General features: G+C 53.0%; 2 protein-coding genes across 9 annotated transcripts; one reads left to right on the forward strand and one right to left on the reverse strand.

The window, feature by feature from the left end:
• Positions 1-60: 60 nt before the first annotated feature.
• Positions 61-16,861, reverse strand: Zbtb4 (zinc finger and BTB domain containing 4). Of its 7 annotated transcripts, none has more exons than XM_063241915.1 (4): positions 16,766-16,861; positions 6,853-6,923; positions 5,217-6,259; positions 61-4,600 (listed from the first exon to the last, which is right to left on the reverse strand). In XM_063241915.1, exons 3-4 carry the CDS (start codon positions 6,248-6,250, stop codon positions 2,644-2,646), a joined length of 2,991 nt encoding a protein of 996 aa, XP_063097985.1. In that variant the 5' UTR covers positions 6,251-6,259; positions 6,853-6,923; positions 16,766-16,861; the 3' UTR covers positions 61-2,643. The 7 variants fall into 7 exon arrangements, with proteins under 7 accessions (XP_063097985.1, XP_003466304.1, XP_005002168.1 ...); XM_003466256.5 differs by lacking the exon at positions 16,766-16,861 and adding an exon at positions 16,310-16,447; XM_005002111.4 differs by lacking the exon at positions 16,766-16,861 and adding an exon at positions 16,104-16,233.
• Slc35g6 (solute carrier family 35 member G6) lies at positions 15,985-20,107 on the forward strand. 2 transcript variants are annotated; one of them, XM_063241925.1, is made up of 2 exons: positions 15,985-16,659; positions 17,983-20,107. In XM_063241925.1, the coding sequence occupies exons 1-2, from the start codon at positions 15,991-15,993 to the stop codon at positions 18,994-18,996; spliced, it is 1,683 nt and encodes a 560-aa protein (XP_063097995.1). In that variant the 5' UTR covers positions 15,985-15,990; the 3' UTR covers positions 18,997-20,107. The 2 variants fall into 2 exon arrangements, with proteins under 2 accessions (XP_063097995.1, XP_013004198.1); XM_013148744.2 differs by lacking the exon at positions 15,985-16,659 and adding an exon at positions 17,003-17,527.
• The last annotated feature ends 124 nt before the right edge of the window (positions 20,108-20,231 follow it).

Here is a 20,231-nt window from a genome sequence, read left to right on the forward strand (position 1 = left end):
AGACCCACGAGCCACACAAGTGGCAGCACCTGGCATCCCACTGTGGAGCACAGTGCACAGTTCATTTGTCTCGTTGGTTTATTGGCCTAGAGTTGGACACACACACAGATGCGGAGATAAATACTGGTTGTTTCTCTAAGTCTGGGTCCTCACTACGTACAGAGCTAGACTCTGTAGAATTCTAATTCTTGCGTGCGTGGCACAGAACCAGTGGCATTCCCACTCTGCCATCACCCTTCTCCCCAGGGAACATGGGGACAGAGGGGACAAACTGACAACGCCAGATCATTTTCAAAGAACAAAATTGCAGAGCCCCGAATTTCCAACATCTGAAACTCAGTGATATTCAAATCCCCCAGCTCAAATATGTATTTTAATCTCTACTCTGCCACAATCTCATTTGTTGTCCAGAACCACCAAGTTCTGGAAGCTATTTTTCCTTAACCATATTTTAAAAAATGTGTACAATTTCACTTCTTCCAAAATGTCCATGGTTTTAGAATTTTGAGTTATTCTGAAATTCAAATTTCCCAGTCGATTCTCAACCTCTTCCATTCTCCTGTGCCTGTCAGCCTCAGAGGAGTGCAGGTGAAGGATATAGGGGACTGTCATTATATCTGTCCCTTGCCTCTAGGCTTTCCTAAATCTCTTGTGGTTCCGCTGTATAGATATATATATATATAATTTGTGTGTAGATATATGTCTTTATTACGTATTTTTCGCAGTTTTTCTAAAGTGCCAGAAACAAAATTTGTGGGAATTTTTGTGATTTTTTTTTTTTTTTTTTTGCATTTTTTCCCATTTGAAACTTTTCCTCCTTAAAAACTGGAAGTTGGTACATTCAGTAGGAAATTATTCACTCAGGCCATGGCCAATACCAAGAAAAGTGCAAAGAGACAGAGGAGGAAAGAAGGAGTAACTCCTCCACGATTAACATTCAGGGAGCCTGTCGCAGACTTCCTATGGACTGGGAGGGCGGGGGAGGCCAGGCGGTGCTGCAGCCCTCCCCGAGCTCACCTCCCTCCAGAAGCCATGATCTTGCCCTCTCGGTAGGTAGTTCCTGAGAAGGCGGCCATCTTGGCCTCTAAAAACAGTAGCTGGGAGAAAGGCTGCCATCTGGGTGACAACCAGCTTTCCCCTTTTAAAACTGCACTCCTCTAATTCCCATTTGTCAAATTTGCTCCCAACGGGCTCTCCCTTTATGAGCTGTTTTTGTTGTTGTTTGTTTTGTTTTGTTTTGTTTTGTTAGACAGATGAGCGGGATAGGAAATGTTCAGCCGATCGCAGGGAGGCCCTGTTTTCAAAGAGAATTAGGAGCAAACATTTCTTCATCTCCCTCACTGGAAGGAAATATAGGGACCCCTGACCAGGGTTAACTAGTGCAAATTAGGGATTAGGGACTAGTTAAGGTCCCTGCACCCCATCCCGAGGTTGGGATCTTTGGGTGTGGGGAACTGAGTTAAAAATGGGGTGTAAGGTGCTATTTTGGAGGGAAAACTGGTGGGAATACCCCAAAGCCCACCGGGAGCGTAGGATGGTTCCCCCAAAATCATCTGGAGTGACAAGCAGAGCCACATTTGGGAAGACGGGGGGGGGGGGGGTACGGATGGAAGGTCATGTGCAAATCTCGGGCTCGCCTCCCACCTATTCAAACCCCATCATTTTTCTGGCTATTTGGTCTAGTATGGGAGAAACCATCAGAAAGGAAATAAAGAAAAAGTACAAAAAGGGAAGAAAGAGAAAAAAAGGAAAAGTAGGTTCCTTTCTCCATATCGTATAGAGCTTTTCCCTCCTGGCCCACAAATCTGACTTAGCCCAGAAGAGGCCATATTTAAAGACAGGAAGAGGTGTGATCTGTTCACCCCTTTGCCTTGAAAGAATCTGGGGATCACTGGATTTGAGGGTCAGGATTTCCCTGCCCTGGGCTAGAAAATGCTCTGCCGTGGAATAGAGGGGTGGCTTCCCCTCAACAGCTCCTTGACCTGGGTTGGCTGAGGCCATCTCCCAAGCCTTAGCAGTACAGGAGAAACATGGAAGACCCAAAGGCATGGGCGCCAAGGAGGGCACAGCGTTTTGATGTGAAGGAATGGGGACAAGGAAACGCACCCTTGGGAAGAACAGAATCCAAAGCCATGCTCCCACGTGGTAGGCTGAGTATCACAATGGTCTGGTCCAGGCCCTGGGCCACAAAGAATGGAATGTGCTAGGAAGCATCTGGGGAAGGCTTAGAGAAAGCTTCAGAATGAGGGGATTGTTGGGCAAGAGAGATGGTTTCCCCCTAGATTTACGCGTCAGGGGAGCAGGTTAGACATTCAGAGCTGGTGGGGGCTGTGAACAGAGAGATTCGGGTAAGTATCTATTGCTCAGTTGCCCCAAGGGCTAGAGAAGGGGTGGGAGCTGGCCCTGCCCCTCATGGGGGCCATTCCCTGGAGGAAGATTGAGAGGGGAACCACCAAAAATCCCAAGAGATGGGAAAACTACAATCTCACGCAAAGCAGCCTGACCCCTGAGCTCCAGGGGCCCCCCAGTCCCTGCACAGAAGTGTGGCAGGGCTCCCGAAGGGCAGGGAGGCCAGGGAGCTGGTGGTGGTGGGAGGTCCAGGGAGGGCGGCATTTGGTGAAAGGGAAGGGTCTGCCCTAGACCTCACCCTACATCTCCCTTTTGGGTTCTCTCACCCCCTGCCCTTTCCCCTTCTCCCCTAGGGGGAACTGGTGGAGGAAGGGTTGGGGGAGGTGGAGTTGGGGGAGTAGGGGGTGCCGCTTGAGGATTCACTGTGTAGCCAAAGACCCCCGGTAGGAAGGGAAGGGCTCCTCCACCCTTCTCATCAGGTAGGACCATGTTGAGAGCAACCGGGAGGGCAGCCAAGTTGCTGAAGTTGTAAGGGTAGGCAGCGAGGAGCTGGGGACCGTAGACAAGGGGGTAGGGCTCAGGGTAGAAGGTGACTTTGGCAGCCCCTAGCCCCTCTATCCGGTCCCCCTCGGGAACCCCGGCTGGCCCCTCACTCCCAGGTTTTCCTCTACCTCCTCCAGGCTCCCGGCCGCCCCCTATCAGGGCCAGAGGAAATTCTTGTACAGGGGGGTACACGTAGCTAGCCACCCCTGGCACCGGCGGCTCTTCACCCCCGGAGATGACAGGGTCTTGGAGTGAGGCGGTGTCAGAAGCTTCCTCGGCAGCGGCACTCCCACCGCCTGCCTCCCCGCTGGACGAGGACACTTGCATCTCCTGAGGGGCTTCCTCCTTGACATCCCCAGGCCTGGTGCCAGTGCTGCCCTTGGAGTAGGCAATGACAGGGGTGGGGGTGCCCCCGGGCCGCTCAGCAGCGTGCCTCTGCCCATGGCGGCTCAGGGCAGCTGCTGTCTTGCACACCTTGGTGCACTGCGGGCAGGTAAAACGGGTGGAAGCCCTCCGTCCAGCCCGAGAGCCGTGGGAGCCCCCACTGTGGGCCTCCTGATGCTTTTGAAGCTTCCTGTAGGTGGCAAAGGTCTGGCCACAGTCTCCACATCGGTGCGCCCGCTCGCTCCGGGCACGCCCTGCTGGGCTCTCTGCTGCAGGTGTCTCCTCCCAGCCCCTCCGTTCCAGCTTCTGCCTCCAGCGTGTTGGCCTGCGGCCTCGTGGAATCACGCCAGCCCCACCACCACCCCCGTTGGCAGTTCCAGCCTTGCGTTTAGGCTTGTATGAGTAGTAGGGCCTCCATAGCTGATCCTCCCCCCCAGCCTTTGGTTCTTCCTCCTCTTCCTCCTCCTCCTCCTCCTCCTCTTCTTCCTCCTCCTCTTCATCATCTTCTTCACTCTCCTCCAAGTCCTCTCCACTCAGCTCCCCAGGACGCAGGTCAGTTTCTGAGATCCGGCGCTTGACAATGGCCTCCTCCCCAATTCGCACAGTGATCTGACACAGTGGAGGTGGTGCCTGTAGATGAGCGGGGCCCCGGCCTGGCCCTGAAGGGGGGCCCCCACTCCCACCAATGCTACCCACTGGCTTGGCCGTGTAAGTCAGAGTCCTTCCGGCTCGTGGATTCCTGCCCTTGGCCTCCTCCATGGCTGTGGCTGGCCCTGCCGCCGTGGCGGGGCTGATGATGGTAGCTGGGCTGGTGGGTGTTGCTGCAGGCTCGGGGGGAGGAGGTGGGTACTCGCGTTTCTTCGGGGGCCTTGGGGGAGCAGTGTAAGTGATGACTGAGGCAGCCTGGGACCCTCCTGTGCTGGTCGCCCCACCACCCCCTGCTCCACCAACGCTGTTGCTGCCGTGGACAATGACAGAGGGAGCCGGGTGAGCAAAGGTGATGACAGAAGGGGGTGGGCCAGGGTCCGGGGCAGGTGGGGGCACAGGTGGGGAGCTGGCCGGCAGTGCTGCAGCGGCCGGAGTGTGGAGGCCTGGAGAAAGGGGAGCATCTGGGGCTCCCTGGCTGTAGGTCTTGTAGGGCCGCTTGGCTGCCCGCATGGGGAGCAGGCGGTACAGCTTGAGGGTGTTGAGCTTGGGCTTGTAGCCTCCGTTCGGTGTCTTCTCACTGGCTAGGAGGCCCGGGCTAATGCCATGGAAGGCTCGCTGGTGGGTCTTCAGGTTATAATAGGTGACAAAAGTCTCCCAGCAGAAGATGCACTGATACCTTACAAGAAAGAACAGGGCGAGAAGAGAGTCCCTTAAGTCAGGTCCCTGAAATGGCTTCGGCTTCCCAGGTCCTCGGCAGCCCTCCAACCTGTAACTCCCCAAGACCCCTCAGCCTCCTTCACGTGGCCTGCTTCACAGCGCCAGCCTCGGGAGGGCCATCAGTCCCGGCTCAGTGCCCCACTGATCAGAGACTGTCAGCCTCAAGTGTCCCATCTGGGGGCTGGGATTCGTCACACGCCTAACTACAAAGCCTTCCGAGCCATGAATGACAGAATGGGGAAATGACTTAGGAACACAGACATCCACTAAAATAAGTCCTCTTATGAAGTACTGGTAGACATGCCTTCAACTAGGGCAACTTTCTCTTTCTTTCGTGGCTTTCCCCAAAGCATCAAACCAGGCATGGCCGGTGAGGAGCTGATGAACATCAGCAGGGGAACCGCAAGGCTGGACGTGAGTGGGGGGCTGAGCAGAAGCCTGGTGTAACCAGGCAGACTCGGTGCCCCTCTGGGCCCCACACTCTGCACGTGCCCTCCTCTGTCCCTCGGAGCCGACTCTGTGTCCCTGAGTACCGGCTCTGGGCCCTCCCGGGTCCCCTGGCGCAGGCCACTCACCTGCGCTCCCCGGTGTGCCACACCTCATGCTTGGTGCGGTACTCGGCCAGCGCGAAGACCTTCTCACAGTAGCGGCACGGGTACTTCCTCCGCCAGGAGTGCACGTTGCTGTGGCGCTTCAGGCTGGACAGGGTCACGTAGGAACGCTCGCAGGCTGCACACACATACAGCACGTGGCCGCCCACCACCTTCACCACGTGTTCGGGGCCACCTCGGAAGCCCACTGTTGGTGGCAGGGCTGAGGCATCCACTCCTGCAGGACCACCAGGGCCAGAGCCCCCAGTGCCCAGCCCTGCAGAGCCCCGAGTGCTGGTTCCCCGTCGACACTGGGCCTCGTGGGTCTGCAGCCGCTTGGGATGGATGAAGCTTTTCCCACACTGGGGGCACGGGAGGGGCCGCCGGGGCAGGGAGGGCTGTGAGCCAGCGGCCTGGGCCTCGGCCCTGTCTCCGTCCCACTCTCCATCTGGCCTGGGCCCAGGACCAAAGCCGTCCTCTTCAGGCTGTGAGGAGGCCATGGGTGCTGGGGTAGGAGGTACCCAGGCATCACCTCCCTCCCCCAGGCCTTGCAGTCGGGAGATGCCCAGACGCCGTCCCAGAGCTCCGATCTCTGCCACAGCTGCCCCGTCCCCTCCACCTCCGGGGAGTGCCAGCCGGGCACTATAGATGAAATTGAGGACATCAGAGAAGGCAGCCGCTGGAACTCCTGGCAGCTCCAGGACCCGGGGCGGGGATGAAGCAGGGGGAGACGCTGGAGGGGGAGAGGAGGAGGAAGAGGAGGAAGAGGCAGCTGTGGTGGTCAAAGGGTTGGGAGCTGAGCCCCCAGTAACCGGTGGGAGAGGCAGTGGGGCTGAAGCCAGCAGGGCCTCTCTGAAGAAGGGACTAGAGGCGGCCAGGACGCTGCGGTGAGCAGGGAACTTGGTGTCTCCGGCTATGAGGGTGACGTCACAGAAGAGGCCACGGAGCCGCTGCTCATTGAGCTGACGCAGGACGGCGGGGGCATGGGACGGGTCCGTCACCTCTGCAGGGGAGGGCATGGCGCCAGCCTAGACAACGAGGAGAAGAGGTCACGGAGAGTCTCAGAGGCTGGGCAGAGGACAGGGGGGTCTGAGACCAGGAAGATGAACTGGGAGGTCAGAGGCTGCTGGTCGAAGAATGAATAATTTCAGGTCACAAAATCAGGGGTTATGCTGGGCAGGGTGACACATGCCTGTAGTCCCAGCACTCGGAAGGTCGAGGGCAAGGGAATCATTGCAAGTTCAAGACCAGCCTGTGCTATAAAGTGAGCACAAGGCCAGCCTGAACTGTACAGTGAGACACTATCTCAAAAAGAAAACAAAACAAGAACCAGAGGTTAACCTTTAGCTACCCAAGTTTGGCCAAAGTCCAAGACTAGTATGTCTAAAATGTGAGGTATATTTTAGACTAGTATGTCTAAAACAACAAAAACAAACAAAACCCAAAAATGTATGGGGCAAGCAGAGGCCAAGAATATCTCAGGTCATCGGCTCATGACCCCAAGGTTCCAGGCCCTACCTATTTCCCAGCATTCCCTCACTGGTACTAAATGGCTACTCTTGCTGCTCTGCTGCCGTAGGTCTGAGTTTTCCCAGCTGGGGTCCCCTCAGTACCCCCTCACCTGAGAGCACAGCCAACATGGAGTGGAGTGGGGGGTGGCTCAGCGAGTTCCTTCTGCCTGGCCTCTTCCTTCTGTGGAGAAACAGAAACCATGTCAGGGGATTTGAAACAGTCCTCGAGATGGGAACGAGGCAGGCAAGGTCCCCGGAAGTAGGCAGTGGTGCAATGGTCAGGGTCAGAGAGGGCACTTGCAATGCTCCGTAGACCCCCGGTCCCCTCAGGAACCTCGTCTGGTGGTTTAGCTGTGCCCAGTCAGCTCTAGGAGGACACAGAGATCACCGCAAAGCCTTGTCCTGCTGGCCCTGAGATGCACAGCAATAGGATAATCTGCATACATTATCACAGTTCATTTCCAAACAATATAGCAACACAGTTCCATACTAGAGGCTCAAGAAAGCTTTGTCAGATAACCCTCACATCTCTTCTGCCCAATTTTGGAGCTCCAATGAAATCAAAGATTCGCATGTTGTCTTTTATTACAGCAGGTTTCAGCACGTATCAAAATAATTTTCATCAGGCTTTTTACTGAACTATGCTGCCAGGTATTCAGATTATGAAAGGACCCTCATATAACCCTACCCCATAAATCCTGTAGAGGGTTTTTGGCCTAGACACCAGGTAACTACAGAAGACCACTGACTCAGACATATGCCCATCTCCAGAGACGCTGGACAGACCCCCCAGACCAGGAGTAAGGAGACTTGTGTCCCACTCCTGACTCTAATGGCCTGAGGTCTCTGGTTTATAAAAGGGGCAGAAACACAACCCCTATCTTGGGGCTGGGGATTTAGCTCAGCGGCATAAGCACCTGCCTTGCAAGCAGGCAGTTGTAAGTTCAATCCCCGGTACCGATAAAAAAAAAAAAAAAAGACTAAGCAAACACAATCCCTATCTCACCTATTGCTGGGAGGCTCATCCAAAAGAAATAGCAGGCCACCCAAATACGAGCTACGGCAGTCACCAGCAGAGCAAGCACATCACAGCTGTTGCCCCTGTGGGCATGCATGGCAGGGTCTTGGCTTCCCGTTTTTCAGCTGAAGATCTGTCCCAAAGTCACACAAATGCCTTATTCAAAGTGGCACAGAGCTGGTAACAAGTTGGGCCGGTTCAAGGATCAGGCCTGCTGATTTGAGAACTCAGTCTCATTTGGGGAGCAGGCTGCTGGAGCCCTGATCTCTGAGGGGAGAGTGGGCACCCTCCCAAATGCCCTGGATCACCCATATCCTCAGAGGAATCCCGAATCACGAGTGAGCACATCCAGTTCCCACCACCTAAAAAATATTCTTCTCCTGTTTATTGCCCATTCTACTTGGACTAAAAGGCCTCCCTGCTGTGCATGGTGGCGCATGCCTGTAATCACAGCGCTCAGGAGGGTGACCTGAGGGTGACCGCGAGTTTAGGCCAGTCCTTGTTACACAGTGAGCTCAAGGCCAGCCTGAACTACACAGTGAGACCCTGTCTCAGAAACAAAATTACAGAAAAAAAGGCCTTCCCCCGCAACAGCCCACTTGACATTCACTGTAAGATAATTCTGAGACAGCCCTGGTGGCACAGGCCTGTATTCCCAGCAATCTGAGGCAAGAGGATTGCAATTTCAAGACCAGATTGGTACACTTCGTAAATCAGTCTCAAAAGATGAGGTGGGAAGCTGGACATGGTGGCATACTCCTGTAATCCCAGCACTCAGGAGGCTGAGGCAGGAGGATCCTTGCTGCAAGTTCAAGACCAGCCTAGGCTACAAAGTGAGCCCAAGGCCAGTCTGACCTGCATAGTGAGACCCTGTCTCAAAAAGACAAAAAAAAGGGGGCTGGGGATTTAGCTCAGCGGCATAAGCGCCGGCCTTGCAAGCAGGCAGTCGTGAGTTCGACCCCTGGTACCGATAAAAAAAAGATAGAAAAGAAAAGAGCTGGGGACTGGTTATGACTACAATCTGAGCATTTGGGAGGCTGAACCAGGAAGACTGCCACAAGTTCAAGTTCAAGGCCAGCCTGCACTGCACGAGACCCCGTCTCAAAAAGAAGAGGAAAAGGAAGCAGCAGCAGCAGCTGGGGATGTAGTTCAGGCCCTGTGTTCAATCTGTAGAAATGAGGGGAGGGGCATCTTTCTTGGACAGGAAGAAGGAAGGCAGTAAACAAAGATTAAAGTTTTTAACAAACCTGAGTACCAGGCCCAAAGCAGTAACTGGTCCAGTTCAGCCCTTTTCATTGCTCTATTGTGAGGTCAGGAATTTTATCCACTTAACAGTTTGCCCAAAATGTTGCCTGGGAAGCGGGTTTGTTTACTCTCTAACTACTCTGGGTATCCTCCACCACGTGCTATAATCTATAACCACTATATAATCTATTCAACCACTTAATTCTTTTTTGCTGGAGATGGATGTACTCTATACTCGAGATAGATATACTCTACACTAGTACATCTGTTTGTCTGTTTGTCTGCTTTGTTTTGTTGATACGGGGATCGAACTCATGACCTCAAGCTTGTCAGGCAGGTGCTTTTGCCGCTGAGCTAAATCCCCAGTTCCTTGTTTGTTTGTTTTGTATGGACTATTTGTTGCATATTTTTTAACTTAGGACATTGGAGGGCCCAGGATTCAGCGTGATGGCAACAATGCCTGCCTGGCAAGCTCGAAGTCATGACTTTGAGCCCCAGTATTAAAAAAAAAAAAAAAAAAATTAGCACATTGTGCCAGGCATGGTGGCTCATGCCTGTAATCCCAGCACTGGAGAGGCTGAGACAGGAGAATCGTTGATAGTTCAAGACCAGCCTGGGTTACAAAGTGAGCTCAACGCCAGCCTGAACTGCATAGCGAGACCCTGTCTCAAAAAAGACCAAAACAAAAATTAGCATGTTGTGGTCACTTTCGATGTTTCTTTCTAGTGAAATCTAATAATAAGTTGTGGTTATTTTCTTTTACTGATTCTTTTTTTTTTTTTTTTTTTTTGGTACCAGGGATTGAACACATGACCCAGCGCTTGCCAAGCAGGCGCTTATGCTGATGAGCTAAATCCCTGGCCCTATTAATTTTTATTTGTAAAAACTAACCTATAATTTTGTGCTATAATCTATAAAAACTCTTATCACAGGGATACTAGATATAGTTTTCATACTTCTCCGGACACAATGACACGTTTTATAGTGCAAAGTGCATGTTTGGGTCACTGAGCCTGACCAGGAAGTAAGTTCCAAAAGCTCTGCAAAACAGAAAACTAAAAAGGGAGCATGTTAGCACACTGCAAGAAGTCCGTCATAAAATGGAAGGGGGCTGGGGATTTAGCTCAGCGGAATAAGTACCGGCCTTGCAAGTGGGTGGGCGTAAGTTCGATCCCCGGTACCAATAAAAAAAAATTCCAGCAGTGGTCAGGGATTATAGTAATTTTATGGGTGATGTTGACAAAGCTGACCAACATCTAACAAGTTATCCTGTAATCAAAAAGCAAGGGAAAATAGTATTATAAAATATGTATGTACTTTCTGGACTAAACAATATGGAATTCTTTTGTTATTTATTCAAAACAGGGGGCCCAAGAGGTCTTTTACAATTTAGATTAGGTCTAACAGACCACATAATTGAAAAATATGCAATAGCAACATGCCAGCCAGGATGTCCATCATCAATGTCCTCACCATTACATTTAGTGGGCAGATACTTTATTGAAATTATACCACTAACAGGAAAAAAAGGAAAGGCCAACACAACAGTGTAGTTTTTGTTTAAAGAAAGACAATGCAAAAAGAATTTGGAGAGGAGACACTGTTGTTTTGATTGTAACGTTACACTAATTTTTTTTATTTTATTATTTATTTGCCTTTTTGAGACAGGGTCTCCTTATGCAGTTCAGGCTGGCCTTGGGCTCACTCTGTAGCCGAGGCTGGTCTCGAACTTGCAACGATCCTCCTGCCTCAGCCTCCCGAGTGCTGGGATTACAGGCATGAGCCACCATGCCTGGCTCAATAAACTTGTTTTTACATTTGCTGCAACTTTTGATGACTGTATTTAAATAACTAGACTGGTACGTTAGCCCATCTTTAAGGTACATCTCACACCCTGTATGTATGATTGGCCCTTAGCCCACCGGGACTCTAAGAACCAGCACTTCATTTGCATTATTTCATTCGTTTCTCAACACTATGCCAAACGTAGGCATTAGCTTGTGAGTATGCGCGTGTAAGAGTGTGTGTCTGTCTGTGTGTGTTTGTATGTGTTACTGGGGACCCAGGGCTTTCTTACTGAGCTACTTCCCAAATCCTTTTATTTTGAAACAGGATTTTGCTAAGTTGTCTAACCTGGGCTTAAACTTAAACTGGATCTGCCCACCTCAGCCCCTCAGAGTGCTAGAATTACAGTCATGCACTACCACACCAGGCTAGCTTCTTCATTTTAAGGTAACTAAAGTTTAGACATGCTAGGTAGTTCTCCCAAAAATATATGACCAGTTCATAGCTGAACTGGAATCTGACCCAGGAAGTTTGGTTCAGAAGCCTGCTTGGTTGTTTATTTTTCTTTTTTGAGGTAGTATCTCCCCCCTATGTAGTGCAGGTTGGCCTTGAACCTTGAAGGTTTTTTTTTTTTTCCTTTTTTTTTAAACCTTATTTATTGATTGATTGATTGATTGGTGCTAGGGATTGAACTCATGACCCTGCACTTGCCAGGCAGGCATTTAGGCCACTGAGCTAAATCCCTGGCTCCGTTTCTCTATTCTTGACTACTTGTGTGTGACCTGAGGGGCCACTTGACAAGGAGATCTGATCACGGCCACCAGACATGCTCCTCCTCTTGCCGTTCTGTCTGCCTAGAACATTCTTTCCTCCAGATACCCTCACGCCTTGCTGCCTAACCTCCTTTAAGTCTGGACTCCAACGTCGCCTTGCTCAGCGCCTTCCCTAATCAACTTCCACATTAACTTCCTATCCCCCTACCGTACTTTGTTCTTTCCCTTGACACTTAGTAAAAGACACTGCTCACTTACCTCCAAAATGTAAGGCCCACGATGGGAGGGTGAAGACAGGAGCTCTTGTCTGCTTTGTTAACTGCCCTATCTTTAACCCTTAAGAATAGCACAGAGCAGGGTCTGGAGGTTTAGCTCAGCAGCATAAGCACCTGCCTTGGAAGCAGGCAGTCGTGAGTTCGATCCCCGGTACCGATAAAAACGAAAACGAAAAAAAAAAAAAAAAGAATAGCACAGAGCCAGGGATTTAGCTCAGTGCTTCGAGCACTTGCCTGGTGAGTTTGATCCCCATACCAAAAAAGAAAAGAAAAGGAAAAAAATAGTGTGAAGTACATAATGAGAGATTCAAAAATAATTTCTAGGGGCTAGAGCTGTAGCTCAGTGGTATGCAGAAGGCCTTGGCTTCAATCCTCAGCACCACAAAAACAAAAAACAAAAATGAACAAACTGGCCCTCAAAACTGGCCAGGAGTGGCCAGGAGTCTGCCTTCCCTTGGGAGAGAAGATATTCTAGGTGCTAGACCGAGCAGCCAGGAGCTAAGGAAGGAAATTATAACCTGACTGCTTCTGGGGTGCTCACAATTTGCCTGCTACATGTCCAGGAGCTTTACAGGCATTGCTTCACCTGATCATATTATCACAGAGTAGGAATTCATATTCTCCCAATTTTACAGAAGAGGAAACTGAGACTCAGAGAAGAAAGTACCTTGCTCAAGGTCACATGTTTTTAAGCAGTGTCAAGATTCAAATCCAGGCCTGGCTGACCTTGGATGCTAAATCTTTTCCTCTGCCACACTGCTGGGTCCTGCCCTAAAGAAAGGGGCCTATAGCAGGCCAGGCAGTTACATAAATCACCACACAAGGTCTCACGTGCTGCGTGCTAAATGTGTCACGTCTGACTCCACCTTTTCCTTGCTCCCAAATCTAGCAGTCACCAAGTCGAGCTCAAACTTTGGAAGACCTGGGAATTGCCCTGCAAGTCTTCTCCTTAACTCATCTCTGTATCTCCAATTAGCTGAGGTTCCGGTTAACACTCACATGGTCCAAGGGCACGGCCTCCCCTGCAACCAGGCTTACCTCTTCCACCCAAAAGTCCACCCACTCGGCCAGTGGCCCTAACCTCAGTTCCAGCTCTAACTGTTGGGCTCAAAAACTGTGCCTCTGATGACTCCGGAATAAAGTTTAAATTCCTGCACCAGGCCCTGAAGGGCCTCGGTCTTGCTTCAGTCTCCCCTCGTGTTGTTCTCTAAATATCCTGTGAGCTTTCCAACCTCCAGGCCAGCCCTACCTCCAACTCCTTAGCCCCGCAGTAGTGAACCTATGGCACCCACGGCACACCCAGCACGCAGAGCCCCGTCTTTCAGTACTTGAGCTAAGTTGTTCCAGTAGCCGAGCATTGGATAGCAGTTGTTTTTTCTAAACTAAAACCTCAGTATTCCGGTTTAATTGCAGTGTTGGCACTTTGAGATAAATAAGTGGGTTTTGGGTTGCAGTTTGGGTACGCGGTCTCTATAAGATTTGCCATTATGGCCTTAGCCTCTGCTGGTTCTCCTCCCAGCAATCGCCTTTCCCCAACCTCCTCCCAACATCCCTCCAAAATGTTAAATGTCTAACTCAAATGCCAACTCCTTCACGGCCTTCCCCTGACACAAAAGACAAGGACACGCTCTCCTTTCTCTGACTCATCAGGATTCTGTACCCCTATGGCTGGCACCCACATTACACAGCAGCAGAGATTAGGTTCTCAAGCTCTGGGATGGCACTCTTGGGAATACTGCCCAAGCGAGCACACTGGCCTTCTGAAATAGACTGGTGGGATGTGCAGTTCTGCAGAAACTGGGCTCTGTGAGTGCGCACATGTGCACATTTGGAGGGGGTGGGCAGTGCACAGAGAGGTGTACTGAATGTTCCACAAAGGCAACAGAGTCCGGCATGGTGGCATTTACCTGGAATCCCAGCACTTGGGAGCCTGAGACAGGAACATCACCACAAGTTCAATGCCAGCCTGGGCTACGTAAGGAGCTCAAGGCCAAAGGCCAAGAAAAAAAAGAAAAAGAAAGAAAGAAACCAAAAAACAAAACTAGAGCACAGGATGGGGAACCTGACTGTGAGTGCTTAGGTTCAAACAGAGCCTAACCTCTGACTAGCTATGTGACTTCGGGCAAATTACCTAACTTCTCTGGTCGGTACCTCGCTTGAAAAGGGCAGTAATCGGGTTGCTTACTGTGAAAACTGGATGAGCAATAATAGCATGCAAAAGTACTGAGATCCCTGCGCAGCGCACGGCCAGCCTAACCAAGTGTTCATAGCAAAGCCCAGAGAAGGGGATTCCCAGGGCTCGCACAGGGCCAATAGGACGTGACACACATATGGTCTCCAAAGTGGAGCCACTTTGCAGGTCTGTTTCCCATGTGCTGCTGGAAGACAGGTAAGGAGGTAAGGCAGGTGATCGGCCCCATTTTACAACCGTGGAACTGAAGCTCACTTAGGCAAAGTACCAGGGAAGAAGACACAGCATCACCAGAGCTATGTGGCGTCTATCACGCACTTGTCCTGCAGGCCTCACACAGCAGCCAGCACCCCCCACCACACAGCGTGCTGGAAAATTCAAACACGGTGCCCTCTTCACCTCATGTGTATCTGCCTGGCCTGCCACAGGCCCGCCACTGTACAGTGTCGTGTAGATGTCCCTACAAAAGAGCCCAGGCCCCAAAGGTGAGGAAAACCTGTTCTGAGGAATCTGCCTAGCGAGCGAATTCCATCTGAGGCCCTTCCACCTTCCACTGTCACCCGAGTGGGGCTGAGTGTGCGTCACAGATACCCAAAAAGGGGGGCAGGGGAGAGAGAGGGCGAAACACGAGGAGGAGACTAAAAACTTCACGTTTCTTTTTTCCATTTTAGTGACAGAAGTCACACCCGGTCTTTACATAAACATGGCCAAGGAGCCAGTGTGTCTAAGCTCACTTCCCTTGCAGGCGCCAGTGCTCTCCTCCCAGTGACCCTGACACTTGGGTGAGGGGCAGGACACAGACCCTGCAGAAGCCAAGCTGCGCCACCGACAACACCCACAACATGCCTCCTGCCTGCTGCCCTTGCGCTGCCCATGTTTATCTCTCCGCTTTCTGCACATCTCAGCCCACACCACCACTTAAACACATACAAGGTAGGCACGCATACACAGCTTGCGTCTGGTCTGCTGGATCCAAGGCCCACATTGCCCTTGTCACGATACCTCCCTCCCCACAAGTGTCTTCCGATCGGCTAGCCTCCCAGCCCAACAGCGCAGACAGGCTGCCACAAACAGCGTCACAAAAGAATCCCATGGAGAATGTTGCAAACACACAACTACCCCTTTGCTTGGCTGCCCTTGGTCCCATAAATACAGCTTGCACATCCCACCCAGAATCCTGCAAAATAGTGCCAGCTGACCCACAGGCAACAGAGACACACCCTGGCGATCAGCAGGAGCTGAGTTCTAGACATGTAGCCCCCACACAACTCTCTTATAACAGACCCGCAAACCCATTCATCCACCTGTCCACGCCACAGTTGTACCACGTACCTCAGCACTGCCACAGAAATGGGACCAAGACTTGATACCTTCTGACTCAAAGATCCACAACTGTCCCCTCCAAAGCGGACACACACATTCTGCATTCTGGAACCCTCCATAACACTACGCACCAGCTATGCAGAAAACCAGCTGCTCATAAACAGTTCCTATGTGTACCCCAAAGACATACGTGCAAAAAAACACATGTATACAAGCTCACACGGAACAAACTCCGCACTCAGTCAAATTGTGTCCTGCTTAGAATGGCCATCTGCCACCCACAGGCATAGGGGCCACATCTGTAATCCAGCCCACATGTATGGGCTATATCGAAGGTCCAGGAAGGACCCTTACCCGGATCCCTGCCTACTAAAAGAGCAAATGGTGGTGCCCCAGGAGCTGTTTACCTGGCCCCCACAACATTGCAGGAAACACAATCTTCCAGACTCACAGCCACAACCCTGACCCGACGGCGCGGCTGCTCTGGAGCTCCTGCTCGCATTGCGCACCCCGCTCACCCCAACTCTGGGAGCTCGGCAGCCCACCCCTCCCCCGCTCTGCCTGGCTCCTACGCCATCGCCCTCCTAGCAGCTTGCAGCGCTTGCCCGGGCTCACACCCTCCCCACCCTACCCCCAACATGCCCCACGGGGGGAGGGGGACATTAGGCTGCAGAATTAACCCTTCCAACGGGGCCCTTCCACGGCCCCAGGCGGTCGCGCCCCCCAGCCTCCGCTCCACCAGGCGCCATACCGGGGCCCCCTTAGTCGTCCCCCCGCGCCGCGCGCGCTCGGGGGCGGGGCTAGGCCCAGCCCCGACCCCGGAGCCCCCAGGTCAATCCCGGAGAGGAGCGGTCGCTGCGCGGGGCGCGGCTCAGCCCCCGCGGGCCGGGCGGCGGGAGGGGGCCCGGCAGTTGACTCCGGTCCGCCTGGCCCTGCCCGGCTTGCCCCGGGGCCCACCTGACTGCGATGGCGCCGCGTCCGCCAGGCCCGGCTCATCACCGTGGCCGCCCCCGGCCGCTCCGGTGTCGCCCGCCTCCAGCTCCGACTCCGGCTCCGGCCCCAGCCCCCCCAGCGCCCGGCCCCGGCCCGGCCCCGCCGCCACCGCCGCCGCTGACATCATCGGCTCCCCCCGCCCCGGTCCTACCCCCACCTCCACCCCCGGAAACGGCCCCCCCCAGCGCCGCCGCCGCCACCGCCACCGCCAAGAGGAGGCCGGCGCAGCGCTGCTGACAGCGACACCAGGCTTCTGCGTGCGCGGCCTTGGCCTGCCGACCCTGCGCGACGAACCGCGCGCTGAGGGACAGCGGGTGGGTGGACCCCGAGCGCGGCTCGGGCCAAGCAGCGGTGCCCCCGGGCGGGCGCGCGACCACCCACCGTCTGGAAAGCCACCCCACCCCAGCCCGCGCGCCCTACCCCCTGGACGCCCTTCACTCGGCAGCGAAAGCGGCGCAAAAGCTCACACACACACTCTCCGGCCGGCCGGCGGAGGCAGATACACAACATGGCAGATTCACTGTCAGGCCCAGTGAGATGCAGGGACCCAGGGTCAGCACATTGACAGGCGCGCGGGCACACACACACACACACACACACACACACACGGTCCCCTGGAATGTGCAGGGACCACCACCAGGCCGGAGGACCAGGAAGGCCCCAAATCCATGGAACACACACATTAGTGACCACCAGTGCAGAGGAACAAGGCAGCTTGGTATTTTGTCTCTAAAGTGGAAATACCCACGTCTTCATACTTGCGCATAAATGCAGTGGTCTTAGTTTGGCTCTTCTGGGACAGCACCAGCAGAATACCAGGTGGACACACACATAAAAAACACATTCCTGAAACTCCTGCCTGGTGTTGGAAACTACTCAGGCGACTGAGGAGTCTCTCTAAAACTTTCGTGAAACAATGCAAGGCACAAATAAATTTAAAAAGCCAAAGATGTTTCATCACAAAGATAGTCATAAACAGAAAAGAAAAAGAATTGGACAAACTTTGGAATCATGAAGATGAAAGTCATGAAACTAGCAGGATTGGAAGTATTGAAAAAATAACTCCCCTGCAAGATTCCAGGAAAGAACCTGACCCCTACTCTGCCAGGTCACAATGGCTGGAGCTCTAGGGGGTTCAGGCCCCCTGAACCAGGAGGAGAGGAGGAAGTCCAAGGGAAGATGGTGAGTATAGGGCCAAGGGGCATAGCAAGCACAGCACTCTGCCGCTTCCCACTGCTGCTGGTGGTTCTTTTTTCCTCCTCTGAAACTTCCTAGTGGTCCTAGAGACACCCACAAATGGTGTACATAATTGTCCCTGGAGCCTGTAGCATCACACTGATAAACAGCACCTGAAGCTTCCTCCCCTTCCTCAAACCAACAGAACAACCCTGTCTTTTTTTTTTTCTTTACTCCCGAAACAGTCTAGAGAAACATGATGTTCCAGAACCATTCACTCCCTGCTTCCTGCTTTAGATACACAAGACCTGCTCTGTACCATTTCATTCATCCTTCACCCCTTTTCTATCTCCAGTGAGTTCCACTGCCCCACAGGGTCCTAGGTAACCTAGCATTCACCTCGTCCCAAGTCCTCTGGCCTGTGGCTTTCCTCATAGTCAAGCTCCTTTTTTCCCTAACAGGCTGGCAGTCACCCCTACTTCAATCTGCCTGACTTCACCCAGCCATCACCGCCCTCCACTCCACCTAGCCTCTCCTCGAACCAGCGCTGCTGGCCCTCCGATGCCACCAAGGGCCTGCTGGTGGCCCTGCTGGGTGGAGGCCTCCCAGCTGGCTTCGTAGGCCCCTTCTCCCGTATGGCTTACCAGACTTCCCACTTGCCCTCAATGGAGCTGCTCATGTGTCGGTGCCTCTTGCATCTCCCCTTTGCTCTGCTACTTAAGCTGCGAGGTGACCCACTGCTTGGACCTCCTGATGTCCGAGGCTGGGCCTGCCTCCATGCCGTGCTCAACGTTCTCAGCATCGGATGTGCCTACAGTGCAGTTCAACTGGTGCCGATTGGCAATGCTGCCACCATTCGAAAAGGTTCTTCCACTGTGTGCTCTGCCCTCCTTGCCCTCTGCCTCAAAAGCCAGGGTCTCAGTGGCTATGACTGGTGTGGCTTGTTGGGCAGCACCCTGGGACTGATCATCATTGTGGGACCTGGACTAGGGACACTGCATGAGGGCACCACAGGTCTCTACACGGTTCTGGGATATTTGTTGGCCTTCCTGGGAGGCTTGGCCTTATCACTGGGACTTCTGGTCTACCGCTCCCTGCAGTCCTCCTCCTGCCTACTAACAGTGGCCTTTCTATTCGGTGTGGTGGGGCTAATGGCCTCTGTGCCAGGTCTCTTTGTACTGCAAACCCCTGTGCTACCCAAAGACCCTCTGAGTTGGAGCTGTGTGGTGGGAGTGGGGATCCTTGCCTTAGTGTCCTTTGTGTGTGTAAGCTATGCCGTCACCAGGACCCACCCTGCCCTGGTCTGTGCTGTCCTTCACTCTGAGGTAGTGGTGGCCCTGATGCTGCAATATTATGTGCTCTATGAGACCGTGGCACCTTCTGACATCATGGGGGCAGGGGTTGTGTTGGGCAGCATAGCCCTCATCACTGCCCAGAACCTCAGCTGCGAGAGAGAGGGGCAAGTGGAGGACTGAGGCGCAAACTGAGCCTGGGGTTGGGGGTTGGGAGTTGGAGGGTGGGCAGGGGTAAATAGGAGGAGAGACTGGAACACAAACGTGGGAGAAGCAGCACTTGGAAAAGAACTGGTGTGAGAGAGGGACATTCCTTGGACCTGAGGATGACTTGGGTGTTGATGGAGTGGGACAACTGGAAGACCTGGAACACGCCTGGGGACTAAGGAATCCGGCCTAAGCTAGGTCCTGGGAATCAGGACATAACCAAAGGGTAAGGTCTCAGATCCAAGGGGCTGAGGCAGGCAGGCCATGGGCCACAAGGAGGACTTCCCTTCGCAGCAGAGAGAAGAGCTTTGGAGTTGGAGAGTGTGCTAATCCTGGGCAGCGTTCTGCAAAAGAGCCAAGCAGCTGCACTGGGAGAAGGGAGTGTGCCTTTTTCTCCTAGTGGAAGGTTTCCCTCTGGTCGTGCCCCCACCCCTTGGGATGGTGACGTGACACTGACATCAAACAAGAAACACTTTGAATGTGGTTGTGCAGTTGGTGTCATCTCTGCTTTGGAGAGCGGAAATCCAAAGCACTCCTCTTATTGGAGAATTCCTTGAGGGGTTCCCCCCATCTTATTTCTGAAACATTACACAAGGAGGAGGATTTCCTAATGTTTAGATTCACTGACCCCAAACCCCCAGGACTTTCCTGTCCTGCCCCTGGCTAATCTGCTTTTCCTGGATTGTCCGGGTCCCGTGATCTCTCTCGTGCAAAGCCCACTCTCCTTTCGGAGCAGGCCTCTGAGCTGAAGCTTTTTCCAGTGGCTCAGGCTGGAGACTCAGGACTAAAGTTCGGTACAGAAAGTCTCTAGAGGTCAGCAGATGCCCACTCATCCCTAGAGGCCAAATATCTGCCGCTTCCGGACAAATGATTAGACCCGCCATCTTGACCTGCTCATGCATATTCAACCAGAAACTGCATATTCATGACCAAGGACGCCCCCCCCCCCCGCCACTAGAGTGGACTCAACCGGCCCCGCCTCCATTACCGATGCGCAGAACAGACCATTTTCCACTGCGGGGGATATTAGTGACTTTGCTGAAGATGAAACCGTACTCCAATGCAAAATAAAAGCGGCTTCATTTTATTCTTTGTCCTTTAACCCTTCCACTTCAATATAAGAGACAGCAACGAAAAGCGGGCGGATTTTAAAAAAGCCTCTCCCCCTATCATTTCATAAAGGTCGCCCAACCAGGGAGCCGCGGGAGGGA

The sequence above is a fragment of the Cavia porcellus genome, unplaced genomic scaffold, assembly GCF_034190915.1.
Source record: "Cavia porcellus strain 051 isolate PalLab524CR breed Dunkin Hartley unplaced genomic scaffold, mCavPor4.1 scaffold_32, whole genome shotgun sequence".
Taxonomy (NCBI): domain Eukaryota; kingdom Metazoa; phylum Chordata; class Mammalia; order Rodentia; family Caviidae; genus Cavia; species Cavia porcellus.

What these genes read in the sequence shown, in the direction of transcription:
- Zbtb4 (XM_063241915.1), bottom strand. Translation starts at nt 6,250, where the DNA reads ATGCCCTCCCCTGCAGAGGTGACGGACCCGTCCCATGCCCCCGCCGTC. An exon ending in TGGCACACCGGGGAGCGCAG is followed by an intron (nt 4,601 to 5,216) that starts GTGAGTGGCCTG and finishes CTTTCTTGTAAG; the next exon opens with GTATCAGTGCATCTTCTGCT.
- Slc35g6 (XM_063241925.1), top strand. Translation starts at nt 15,991, where the DNA reads ATGCCCCACGGGGGGAGGGGGACATTAGGCTGCAGAATTAACCCTTCC. An exon ending in CGCGCGCTGAGGGACAGCGG is followed by an intron (nt 16,660 to 17,982) that starts GTGGGTGGACCC and finishes TTTCCCTAACAG; the next exon opens with GCTGGCAGTCACCCCTACTT.